The sequence below is a fragment of the Salmo trutta genome, unplaced genomic scaffold, assembly GCF_901001165.1.
Source record: "Salmo trutta unplaced genomic scaffold, fSalTru1.1, whole genome shotgun sequence".
Classification (NCBI taxonomy): Eukaryota; Metazoa; Chordata; class Actinopteri; order Salmoniformes; family Salmonidae; genus Salmo; species Salmo trutta.
The window spans coordinates 154,317-167,446 of record NW_021822716.1 but is presented as its reverse complement, the minus strand read 5'-3'; the positions used below and the strand labels follow the sequence as shown (position 1 = coordinate 167,446).

The following is a 13,130-nucleotide window of genomic DNA, read 5'->3' as shown; positions in this document are numbered from 1 at the left end:
CAGTCTCTCTCTCTACAGTCTCTCTCTCTACAGTCTCTCTCTACAGTCTCTCTCTACAGTCTCTCTCTCTACAGTCTCTCTCTCTAGTCTCTCTCTCTAGTCTCTCTCTCTAGTCTCTCTCTCTAGTCTCTCTCTCTAGTCTCTCTCTCTAGTCTCTCTCTCTACAGTCTCTCTCTCTACAGTCTCTCTCTCTACAGTCTCTCTCTCTACAGTCTCTCTCTCTACAGTCTCTCTCTCTACAGTCTCTCTCTACAGTCTCTCTCTACAGTCTCTCTCTCTACAGTCTCTCTCTCTACAGTCTCTCTCTCTACAGTCTCTCTCTCTTTCTCACCTGCGGTGTCTCTTGATGAGAAGTCTGTCCATGTAACTGAGAATGTGTTGGGTGAACTCCACCTTCACTGGTCTCTCAGCCCCACTGTCACTCAGGTCTGACTGGGTCCCCATCACTTCCACTGATACTACACGGAGAGAGAGAGTAAAACAAAAGAGAGAAGGGAGATTTGGAGAAGGGGAAGGGCAGAAAGAGAAAGAAAGGCAGAGACAGAAAAGGTAAGGAGAAGGGATGGACAGAGGGAGAAAGAGAGGCAGAGGGAGAAAGAGAGGCAGAGGGAGAAAGAGAGGCAGAGGGAGAAAGCGAGGCGAGAGGAGAAAGCGAGGCCGACAGGCAGAGGAGACGAGAGGCCAGAGGACGCACGGGATGGACGCGCACCGGGAGCCAGAGAGGCAGAGGGAGAAAGATAGGCAGGGCGGGGGGATGAAAGAGAGGCAGAGGGAGAAGAGAGGCAGAGGGAGAAAGAGAGGCAGAGGGAGAAAGAGAGGCAGAGGGAGAAAGAGAGCAGAGGGAGAAAGAGAGGCAGAGGGAGAAAGAGAGGCAGAGGGAGAAAGAGAGGCAGAGGGAGAAAGAGAGGCAGAGGAGAAAGAGAGGCAGAGGGAGAAAGAGAGGCAGAGGGAGAAAGAGAGGCAGAGGGAGAAAGAGAGGCAGAGGGAGAAAGAGAGGCAGAGGGAGAAAGAGAGGCAGAGGGAGAAAGAGAGGCAGAGGGAGAAAGAGAGGCAGAGGGAGAAGGGATGGACAGAGGGAGAAAGAGAGGCAGAGGGAGAAAGAGAGGCAGAGGGAGAAAGAGAGGCAGAGGGAGAAGGGATGGACAGAGGGAGAAAGAGAGGCAGAGGGAGAAAGAGAGGCAGAGGGAGAAAGAGGCAGACACGTTATGGCACTACTCTGGACACATTTGGTGCAATGCCAGCTTTACATTAGGTTTCCCTGCCAATGGGTTGACAGAAGAAATGAGGCAAAATGCAGAAATGAAGGGAGTGAAGCAAAGTCTGTCCAAGCATTAGAGAACTAATAAAACGGCCAAACACATACTCAAGTTAGGCTGCTATCACTGCTATCATTATCTCTATAGTGGAACCCCTCATATCACTGGTATCATTATCTCTATAGTGGAACCCCTCCTATCACTGCTATCATTATCTCTATAGTGGAACCCCTCCTAACACTGCTATCATTATCTCTATAGTGGAACCCCTCACATCACTGCTATCATTATCTCTATAGTGGAACCCCTCCTAACACTGCTATCATTATCTCTATAGCAGAACCCCTCCTAACACTGCTATCATTATCTCTATAGTGGAACCCCTCCTAACACTGCTATCATTATCTCTATAGTGGAACCCCTCCTAACACTGCTATCATTATCTCTATAGTGGAACCCCTCCTAACACTGCTATCATTATCTCTATAGCAGAACCCCTCCTAACACTGCTATCATTATCTCTATAGTGGAACCCCTCCTAACACTGCTATCATTATCTCTATAGCAGAACCCCTCCTAACACTGCTATCATTATCTCTATAGTGGAACCCCTCCTAACACTGCTATCATTATCTCTATAGTGGAACCCCTCCTAACACTGCTATCATTATCTCTATAGTGGAACCCCTCCTAACACTGCTATCATTATCTCTATAGCAGAACCCCTCCTAACACTGCTATCATTATCTCTATAGTGGAACCCCTCCTACCACTGCTATCATTATCTCTACAGTGGAACCCCTCCTAACACTGCTATCATTATCTCTACAGTGGAACCCCTGCGAACACTGCTATCATTATCTCTACAGTGGAACCCCTGCGAACACTGCTATCATTATCTCTACAGTGGAACCCCTGCGAACACTGCTATCATTATCTCTACAGTGGAACCCCTGCGAACACTGCTATCATTATCTCCTGCTCTAATTATCTCAATATGCAGCAGCCATGACTTTAGCCCTTTCTGCAGCAGTAAGCACTTTCCACAGGACCTGAAGAGATCAGAGGAGAGTGGGGGGGGGGGGGGGGGGGAGTGCGGCGCTTAGTCCAGAGCAAGATGGAAAGAACATTAGTCTTCATCCTTCACTTCTAATCCTCTTCCTGTCCTAAACATTAGCTCCAGTCCTAGTCTTTAATCACCATTATCCACCCTTAAAGATGGAATCCTCTGGCCCAACGCCGCTGTAACTGAAACAGTGTTACTGTCTGGCCCAACGCCATTGTAACTGAAACAGTGTTACTGTCTGGCCCAACGCCATTGTAACTGAAACAGTGTTACTGTCTGGCCCAACGCCGCTGTAACTGAAACAGTGTTACTGTCTGGCCCAACGCCATTGTAACTGAAACAGTGTCACTGTCTGGCCCAACGCCATTGTAACTGAAACAGTGTCACTGTCTGGCCCAACGCCATTGTAACTGAAACAGTGTCACTGTCTGGCCCAACGCCGCTGTAACTGAAACAGTGTTACTGTCTGGCCCAACGCCGCTGTAACTGAAACAGTGTTACTGTCTGGCCCAACGCCGCTGTAACTGAAACAGTGTCACTGTCTGGCCCAACGCCGCTGTAACTGAAACAGTGTTACTGTCTGGCCCAACGCCGCTGTAACTGAAACAGTGTTACTGTCTGGCCCAACGCCGCTGTAACTGAAACAGTGTCACTGTCTGGCCCAACGCCGCTGTAACTGAAACAGTGTTACTGTAACTGTTTTTTGGGGAGCGTCACACATCAAGGTAAATTGCAGTTCATATGCTGCTGTTCTGTCACGCGTGCGATGATGTCAGTCGGGGGGAAAAACTGTTTTGTTGTTCGCAGTAAATTCTTTGTTGTTGTAATATTACAAACAGACCTGGTAGTTTGACCTTTAAAGATTCCAGCTTTAACTCCCCCCCCAAACCCTAACCTCCTTCAGTATGGTGCTTTCTCACCCACCACAGGGAAACATACGGTATGTAGCAGTACCTCTACAGTGTTTCACCACAGGGATACATACGGTATGTAGCAGTACCTCTACCGTGTTTCACCACAGGGATACATACGGTATGTAGCAGTACCTCTACAGTGTTTCACCACAGGGATACATACGGTATGTAGCAGTACCTCTACCGTGTTTCACCACAGGGATACATACGGTATGTAGCAGTACCTCTACAGTGTTTCACCACAGGGATACATACGGTATGTAGCAGTACCTCTACAGTGTTTCACCACAGGGATACATACAGTATGCAGCAGTACCTCTACAGTGTTTCACCACCGGGATACATACGGTATGTAGCAGTACCTCTACAGTGTTTCACCACAGGGATACATACGGTATGTAGCAGTACCTCTACAGTGTTTCACCACAGGGATACATACGGTATGTAGCAGTACCTCTACAGTGTTTCACCACAGGGAAACATACGGTATGTAGCAGTACCTCTACAGTGTTTCACCACAGGGATACATACGGTATGTAGCAGTACCTCTACAGTGTTTCACCACAGGGATACATACGGTATGTAGCAGTACCTTTACCGTGTTTCACCACAGGGATACATACGGTATGTAGCAGTACCTCTACAGTGTTTCACCACAGGGAAACATACGGTATGTAGCAGTACCTCTACAGTGTTTCACCACAGGGAAACATACGGTATGTAGCAGTACCTCTACAGTGTTTCACCACAGGGAAACATACGGTATGTAGCAGTACCTCTACAGTGTTTCACCACAGGGAAACATACGGTATGTAGCAGTACCTCTACAGTGTTTCACCACAGGGATACATACGGTATGTAGCAGTACCTCTACAGTGTTTCACCACAGGGATACATACAGTATGTAGCAGTACCTCTACAGTGTTTCACCACAGGGATACATACGGTATGTAGCAGTACCTCTACAGTGTTTCACCACAGGGATACATACGGTATGTAGCAGTACCTCTACAGTGTTTCACCACAGGGAAACATACGGTATGTAGCAGTACCTCTACAGTGTTTCACCACAGGGAAACATACGGTATGTAGCAGTACCTCTACAGTGTTTCACCACAGGGAAACATACGGTATGTAGCAGTACCTCTACAGTGTTTCACCACAGGGATACATACGGTATGTAGCAGTACCTCTACAGTGTTTCACCACAGGGATACATACGGTATGTAGCAGTACCTTTACCGTGTTTCACCACAGGGATACATACGGTATGTAGCAGTACCTCTACAGTGTTGCTTCTCTACAGAACAACCCCAAACATCACTACTGTACTGCTGTTTAACACAACACAGAAGAGGAGAAGGAAGAGGAGGAAGATGTCAACACAGACTGAGACCCAGTACTATAGCGCTATCATTTCAGGGCAGTGAAAGAGACAGAGAAGATTTGTCACATGACTGGACCAAACAATGTTTGACAATATGAGTTATACAAGCACTGAAAGAGGGAGAGAACGAGGGAGAGACAGAGAAAGAAAAGAGAGGGCAGGAGAAAAGGATGCAGGTATATGTTGAGTACTTCTGCCTATAGTTTCTACTATTACCAATCATCCATAGCTGTCTCAGTGTATGTGTATTTCTAGTACGTTCCCCTGTCTGTAAACAAAACAATTAGTCATTGCACGGTGTGTGTTCGTGTTATACCTGTCCGGGCGTGGAAGGGTTTCCAGATTGCATCTCCTCTCTCTCCTCTCTCTCCTCCCTCTCCTCTCCACTGCCTGAGTGCCTCCTGAAAGGAGAGAGCTGACTCCTCCTCATCATATTCTCCTCCCAGCAGTGAGGTAGTCAGCATCTCCTTCTCCTCTTCATCCTCCAGTTCATCAAACTCCTCTTCCTCCTCCGTCAAGGGATTCACAACTAAAACCTGTGATATTGAGAAACACAATGATCACTTTAGGAGGAAGGAGGAAGGAGGAAGGTAGCATGTTTAATAACCTGGCTAAGGACATTATCTACCGATGACCTCTCACCTGGCTTCCCTGTGCATCGTGGGTATGTGTAACAGCGGGAGCGGCCTGGGTCCTTCTCTCCGGCCCCCTCGCCCCTCCACCTCTCCCAGCCGTCTGGGAATCAGGCTTGGGGTCGGGCTGGACTTGTCTCTGGAAGCGACTCACTACATCCAGCGTGCTCACCGAGGTCTGGATCTCTGTCTGTGAGGAGAGCAGGGCAGTGACACACACACACACACACCTTTACAACTACTCCTGTTGCTACAGTATGGCTCTGAGAAGATGGCTCAGGGCTACCAGTTCTATTCACACTATTCTATGCTGCCCAAGTCACCATGTATATAATTACCCATGAAGCACATGGGCTCATTCACAAATTCTCTTCCTGACCCCTGAAACAGGAAATCACTTCCACCATCAAATTACATTATTTAAATTATATCCACACATCAAATATGGATCAAATATGAACGTCCTCTATGAGTATGCCTTAAAAACAGGGTCTGATTGATTCTCTCTGTACCAGGGGCCAAGACTATTATTTCTTCTATCAATCACCAGTGTGACCACACAGGTTAACCTAGCTCTATCAACGATGCTGTGTCCTTCAGGGATCGGCCTCACTGGGAGAGGGAGAGGGAGAGGGGGAGAGAGAGAGAGAGAGAGAGAGCTAGAGAGAGTAATATAATAGGAGAAAGAAATGAAAGCAGGAGAATAAGGAATATAAACTCAGCAAAAAAAGAAATGTCCCTTTTTCAGAACCCTGTCTTTCAAAGATAATTCGTAAAAATCCAAATAGCTTCACAGATCTTCATTGTAAAGGTATAAACACTGTTTCCCATGCTTGTTCAATGAACCATAAACAATTCATGAACATGTACATGTGGAACGGTCGTTAAGAAACTAACAGCTTACAGATGATAGGCAATTAAGGTCACAGTTATGAAAACTTTCTACTGACTCTGAAAAACACCAAAGAAAAATTCCCAGGGTCCCTGCTCATCTGCATGAACGTGCCTTAGGCATGCTGCAAGGAGGCATGAGGACTGCAGATGTGGCCAGGGAAATAAATTGCAATGTCCGTACTGTGAGACACCTAAGACAGCGCTGCAGGGAGACAGGACGGACAGCTGATCGTCCTCGCAGTGACAGACCACGTGTAACAACACCTGCACAGGATCGGTACATCCGAACATTACACCTGCGGGACAAGTACAGGATGGCAACAACAATTGCCCGAGTTACACCAGGAACGTACAATCCCTCCATCAATGCTCAGACTGTCCCCAAATAGGCTGAGAGGCTGGACTGAGGGCTTGTAGGCCTGTTGTAAGGCAGGTCCTCACCAGACATCACCGGCAACAACGTCACCTATGGGCACAAACCCACCGTCGCTGGACCAGACAGGACTGGCAAAAAGTGCTCTTCACTGACGAGTTGCGGTTTTGTCTCACCGGGGGTGGTGGTTGGATTTGCGTTTATCGTCGAAGGAATGAGCGTTACACCGAGACCTGTACTCTGGAGCGGATCGATTTGGAGGTGGAGGGTCCGTCATGGTCTGGGGCAGTGTGTCACAGCATCATCGGACTGAGCTTGTTGTCATTGCAGTCAATCTCAAGGCTGTGTGTTACAGGGAAGACATCCTCCTCCCTCATTTGGTACCCTTCCTGCAGGCTCATCCTGACATGACCCTCCAGCATGACAATGCCACCAGCCATACTGCTCGTTCTGTGCGTGATTTCCTGCAAGACTGGAATGTCAGTGTGTTCTGCCATGGCCAGCGAAGAGCCCGGATCTCAATCCCATTGAGCACATCTGGGACCTGTTGGATCGGAAGGTGAGGGCTAGGGCCATTCCCCCCAGAAATGTCCGGGAACTTGCAGGTGCCTTGATGGAAGAGTGGGGTAACATCTCACAGCAAGAACTGGCAAATCTGGTACAGTCCATGAGGAGGAGATGCACTGCAGTACTTAATGCAGCTGGTGGCCACAACAGATACTGACTGTTACTTTTGATTTTGACCCCCCCCTTTGTTCAGGGACAAATTATTCAATTTCTGTTAGTTACATGTCTGTGGAACTTGTTCAGTTTATGTCTCAGTTGTTGAATCTTGTTATGTTCATACAAATATTTACACATGTTAAGTTTGCTGAAAATAAACGCAGTTGACAGTGAGAGGACGTTTCTTTTGCTGCTGAGTTTATTATATCCAAATATCCTACAAATGTCAAAAGTATAGGTGTGGACGTTTAAACAACATTGGGATTGTTAACGTTTAGAAAAAATCCCCTAAAATCCATTACAAAATTAAAGTCACAGTATAGTTTTCACAAAACTACCACTAACAAGTCCCGATCATCATCATAAAGGGAAAAATATAAGTGTAAATAACTCATGTAACAATGCTGTAACATTAGTAGGAGATGTGCATCTTGGAGATAAAGCGATCGGCACGTCATCGTCGTTAACGGTTGGAAAAATGGCAGAGAGAGACGGGGACGAGACAGCAGCTAAGTCCTTCATGGCAATACTTTGAGAAGTTAAATGAGAAGGTGGTTAAATAAACGCAAACTTTGCAAGGCGGAATTGAGCTACAGTGGCAGTCAGTGGAGGCTGCTGAGGGGAGGACGGCTCTTAATAATGGCTGGCACGGAATAAATGGAATGGAATCAAACACATGGAAACCATGGAAACCATGGAAACCACATGTCTGATGTATTTTGACACCATTCCACAGATTCCACCCCAGTCATTACCAAGGGCCCATCCTCCCCAATTAAGATGTCACCAACCTCCTGTGGTGGAATACTTAACCATCTGAAAGGGAGTATACGAGCCAACCCGTTGCTGGCAGCACTGCGATAAGGGAGTGAGAAAATCACAGCGATAATTACAGAAATGATTGCAGTTGATATGCTGCCATTGTCGATGGTAGAGGATGTCAGCTCCAATGCCCTGATGGCATATCTAGAACCAGACTACAACATGCCATGTCGAAAAACCCTGATGGCCTGAATGGAGAAATTGTACAACGGTTGCTCTGCAAGTACAAAGCGTGAGCTCTCAAACACCAGACTGTACTTGGTGTTAACAACAAATTGCTGGGACGTCTATGAACACGCCGTCATACATCACTGCAACGAGCCTATCACATTGATGACATTTCTCACGTTCTGACAACTGAGAACATGGAGGAGAGGGACACAGCAGAGAACCAAAAACAGCATTAACCAACATGGTTGCTGAGTGGATGGGGGACAGCAGTAAGGTTATCTGGGTGTCCTCTTGGACAATAAGCTTCATTGGAGTAAATGTACAGACCTGCTCTACAAAAAGAGCCAACAGAGACTGTACTTTCTCAAAAAGCTGGGATCTTTTAATGTTAATCGTACTATACTGACTCTGTTTTACAAATCTTTCATTGAGAGTATTTTAACTTTTTGTGTTGTTTGTTGGTTTGGCAATTCCACTGTCAGCCAGAGAAATATGCTGAGAAGGATTATTACCACAGCAAGCAAGGTACTTGGAGTCAAACAGTCAGGCATGGATGAGATCTTTAAGGTCAGGGCCCTCTGCAAGGTACTTGGAGTCAAACAGTCAGGCATGGATGAGATCTTTAAGGTCAGGGCCCTCTGCAAGGCTCACAAAATCATTTTAGACCCAAGTCACCCCCTGTACCCAGACTTTGAACTACTCCCCTCTGGGCGCAGGTATAGAGCACCCCTCAGCAGGAAAAACACAACTAGACAATCATTTGTGCCAGGTGTGATATCCCTCCTAAATAGCTCGGGCTAATGTTCCCATCGACTCAGTAAGGCCAGTAGGCTAGTTAACTGTTATGAAAGTTGTATTGTCAATTTTGTTTTGTATTTAAACGCCACTTTAAATGTGTACATGACACTGCAACAACATTTCCCAATGGGGACAATAAAGTCAGTAATAGTAATAGGTGAGAGCTGTATGTTAGCTAGCCAAGACTGCATTTCCCCCTAGTGGTAAAATCAATGGTTTATATACATCAGTGGGTCATACGCACGATCATACTGTATCTGAATAGTGAATTCACGTCATTTTGAAAGATTTTTTTTTCTTATTGTTTAAAAAATACATTAAAAAAAAAATGGTATTTTACATCCCTAGTCAAAAGAACACCTTTAAAAACACATCTTAAAGGTGGTATACAGTGGGGGGGAAAAGTATTTGATCCCCTGCTGATTTTGTACGTTTGCCCACTGACAAAGAAATGATCAGTCTATAATTTTAATGGTAGGTTTATTTGAACAGTGAGAGACAAAATAACAACAACAAAAATCCAGAAAAACGCATGTCAAAAATGTTATAAAATTATTTGCATTTTAATGAGGGAAATAAGTATTTGACCCCTCTGCAAAACATGACTTAGTACTTGGTGGCAAAACCCTTTTTGGCAATCACAGAGGTCAGACGTTTCTTGTAGTCGGCCACCAGGTTTGCACACATCTCAGGAGAGATTTTGTCCCACTCCTCTTTGCAGATTTTCTCCAAGTCATTAAGGTTTCGAGGCTGACGTTTGGCAACTCGAACCTTCAGCTCCCTCCACAGATTTTCTATGGGATTAAGGTCTGGAGACTGGCTAGGCCACTCCAGGACCTTAATGTGCTTCTTCTTGAGCCACTCCTTTGTTGCCTTGGCCATGTGTTTTGGGCCATTGTCATGCTGGAATACCCATTCACGACCCATTTTCAATGCCCTGGCTGAGGGAAGGAGGTTCTCACCCAAGATTTGATGGTACATGGCCCCGTCCATCGTCCCTTTGATGTGGTGAAGTTGTCCTGTCCCCTTAGCAGAAAAACACCCCCAAAGCATAATGTTTCCACCTCCATGTTTGACGGTGGGGATGGTGTTCTTGGGGTTATAGGCAGCATTCCTCCTCCTTGGTCTCATCTGACCACAACACTTTCACCCAGTTGTCCTCTGAATCATTCAGATGTTCATTGGCAAACTTCAGACGGGCATGTATATGTGCTTTCTTGAGCAGGGGGATCTTGCGGGTGCTGCAGGATTTCAGTCCTTCACGGCGTAGTGTGTTACCAATTGTTTTCTTGGTCTGACAAGATCCTCTCGTGTAGTTCTGGGCTGATTCCTCACCGTTCTCATGATCATTGCAACTCCACGAGGTGAGATCTTGCATGGAGCCCCAGGCCGAGGGAGATTGACAGTTCTTTTGTGTTTCTTCCATTTGAGAATAATCGCACCAACTGTTGTCACCTTCTCACAAAGCTGCTTGGCGATGGTCTTGTAGCCCATTCCAGCCTTGTGTAGGTCTACAATCTTGTCCCTGACATCCTTGGAGAGCTCTTTGGTCTTGGCCATGGTGGAGAGTTTGGAATCTGATTGATTGATTGCTTCTGTGGACAGGTGTCTTTTATACAGGTAACAAACTGAGATTAGGAGCACTCCCTTTAAGAGTGTACTCCAAATCTCAACTCGTTACCTGTATAAAAGACACCTGGGAGACAGAAATCTTTCTGATTGAGAGGGGGTCAAATACTTATTTCCCTCATTAAAATGCAAATCAATTCATAACATTTTTGACATGCGTTTTTCTGGATTTTTGTTGTTATTCTGTCTCTCACTGTTCAAATAAACCTACCATTAAAATTATAGACTGATCATTTCTTTGTCAGTGGGCAAGCGTACAAAATCAGCAGGGGATCAAACACTTTTTCCCCCTCACTGTAGAGTTGATATATGAGATGGTGACGTTTGGATCCATTTAGCTAAATTACCCAATGTCTTTCAGTCTAGACGTACTGCAGAGTTGATCTAGTTTAAAAGCTGTATTTTCTATACACATGTTGTTTATTGTTTGTTTGTGTGGCTGGCTGGAGACCATTTGAATATGACGAGCAACCCAGTTCCAGAGTGGAGGGTGATGGAACTGGACTGACCCCAAAACAACCAGGATGAGAGACGGACAGGCTTGACCTGACACATCACTGGGAACCACACACACACACACACACACACACACACACACACACACACACACACACACAAATAAAGCACAGCAGGAGTACTCTAAAACTGTGTTCGAATACCCATGCTAACATACTGTATACTACATACTTAATGAGTATATACTATATACTATTAGTTCATTTTAGTATACTGTAAACAAACGGTATCCTTTCAGTTGAGCATACTAGTAGCCCTTCGACTGTCTACCGGATATTGATGCTGTTGCTATGCAACTTCTTGCAAGCTTGGTTACCATAACAAAGGACTAGCTAGACACCTTACGACTTCATTAACAATGTCCATTAAGAACGCATAACGACTGTACCACTTAGCTAAGAATGACTGTAATAATCAAGTCAATAGGGTGCGTTCGTAAATTCTCATCTGAGTGTGTCAGAGTGCAGAATAACTGATTTTTGAATTTACGAACGCTCAACCCCTGTTGAATATGGCCTGTGTCACTAAACGTCGGCAAAAAAGTGTAATTAAATTGTTTCCAGAATGCAAAGTTACAGTCACCAACGTTCTGGATAACATGAAAACAGCCTAACCAGCTCTGGATAACATGAAAACAGCCTAACCAGCTCTGGATAACATGAAAACAGCCTAACCAGCTCTGGTTAACATGAAAACAGCCTAATCAGCTCTGGATAACATGAAAACCGCCTAACCAGCTCTGGATAACATGAAAACAGCCTAATCAGCTCTGGATAACATGAAAACAGCCTAACCAGCTCTGGATAACATGAAAACAGCCTAATCAGCTCTGGATAACATGAAAACAGCCTAACCAGCTCTGGTTAACATGAAAACAGCCTAATCAGCTCTGGATAACATGAAAACAGCCTAATCAGCTCTGGATAACATGAAAACAGCCTAACCAGGTCTGGATAAAATGAAAACAGCCTAACCAGCTCTGGATAACGTGAAAACAGCTCTGGATAACATGAAAACAGCCTAATCAGCTCTGGATAACATGAAAGCAGCCTAACCAGCTCTGGATAACATGAAAACAGCTCTGGATAACATGAAAACAGCCTAATCAGCTCTGGATAAAATGAAAACAGCCTAATCAGCTCTGGATAACATGAAAACAGCCTAACCAGCTCTGGATAACATGAAAACAGCCTAATCAGCTCTGGATAACATGAAAACAGCCTAACCAGCTCTGGAAAACATGAAAACAGCCTAACCAGCTCTGGATAACATGAAAGTAGCCTAACCAGCTCTGGATAACATGAAAACAGCTCTGGATAACATGAAAACAGCCTAACCAGGTCTGGATAACATGAAAACAGCCTAACCAGCTCTGGATAACGTGAGTAAACTGGTCAGTGTGAGGTGTTCTCTCATTTGTATCTGGAAGTAGCTAGCAAGCTAGCCAATGTTAGCCAGTTAGCTTGGGTGCTTGACTGCGGTCAGAACTCTCAAATCAACCCTACTCGATGTGTGCGCTCTGACGCTCTGAATTTAGAACGGACAATCTGAGAACGCTCCGAATTTAGAACGGACAATCTGAGAACGCTCCGAATTTAGAACGGACAATCTGAGAACGCTCTGAATTTAGAACGGACAATCTGAGAACGCTCTGAATTTAGAACGGACAATCTGAGAACGCTCTGAATTTAGAACGGACAATCTGAGAACGCTCTGAATTTAGAACGGACAATCTGAGAACGCTCTGAATTTAGAACGGACAATCTGAGAACGCTCTGAATTTAGAACGGACAATCTGAGAACGCTCTGAATTTAGAACGGACAATCTGAGAACGCTCTGAATTTAGAACGGACAATCTGAGAACGCTCTGAATTTAGAACGGACAATCTGAGAACGCTTTGAATTTACGAAAGCCCAGAGCGCTCTTCTGAGCACCCTCTGGCACTCC

The 13,130-nt window shown here is 45.4% G+C and overlaps 1 protein-coding gene across 1 annotated transcript in view; it reads right to left on the bottom strand.

Annotated features, from left to right (window-relative positions):
• Positions 1-331: 331 nt before the first annotated feature.
• The window catches only part of zbbx (zinc finger, B-box domain containing), a gene marked incomplete at its 3' end in the record, with an annotated part of 34,194 nt that continues 21,395 nt past the window's right edge, over positions 332-13,130 (bottom strand). Inside the window, 3 exon segments of the mRNA XM_029744967.1 lie at positions 332-458; positions 4,940-5,159; positions 5,266-5,445. Coding sequence (XP_029600827.1) covers positions 332-458; positions 4,940-5,159; positions 5,266-5,445 — 527 coding nt within the window.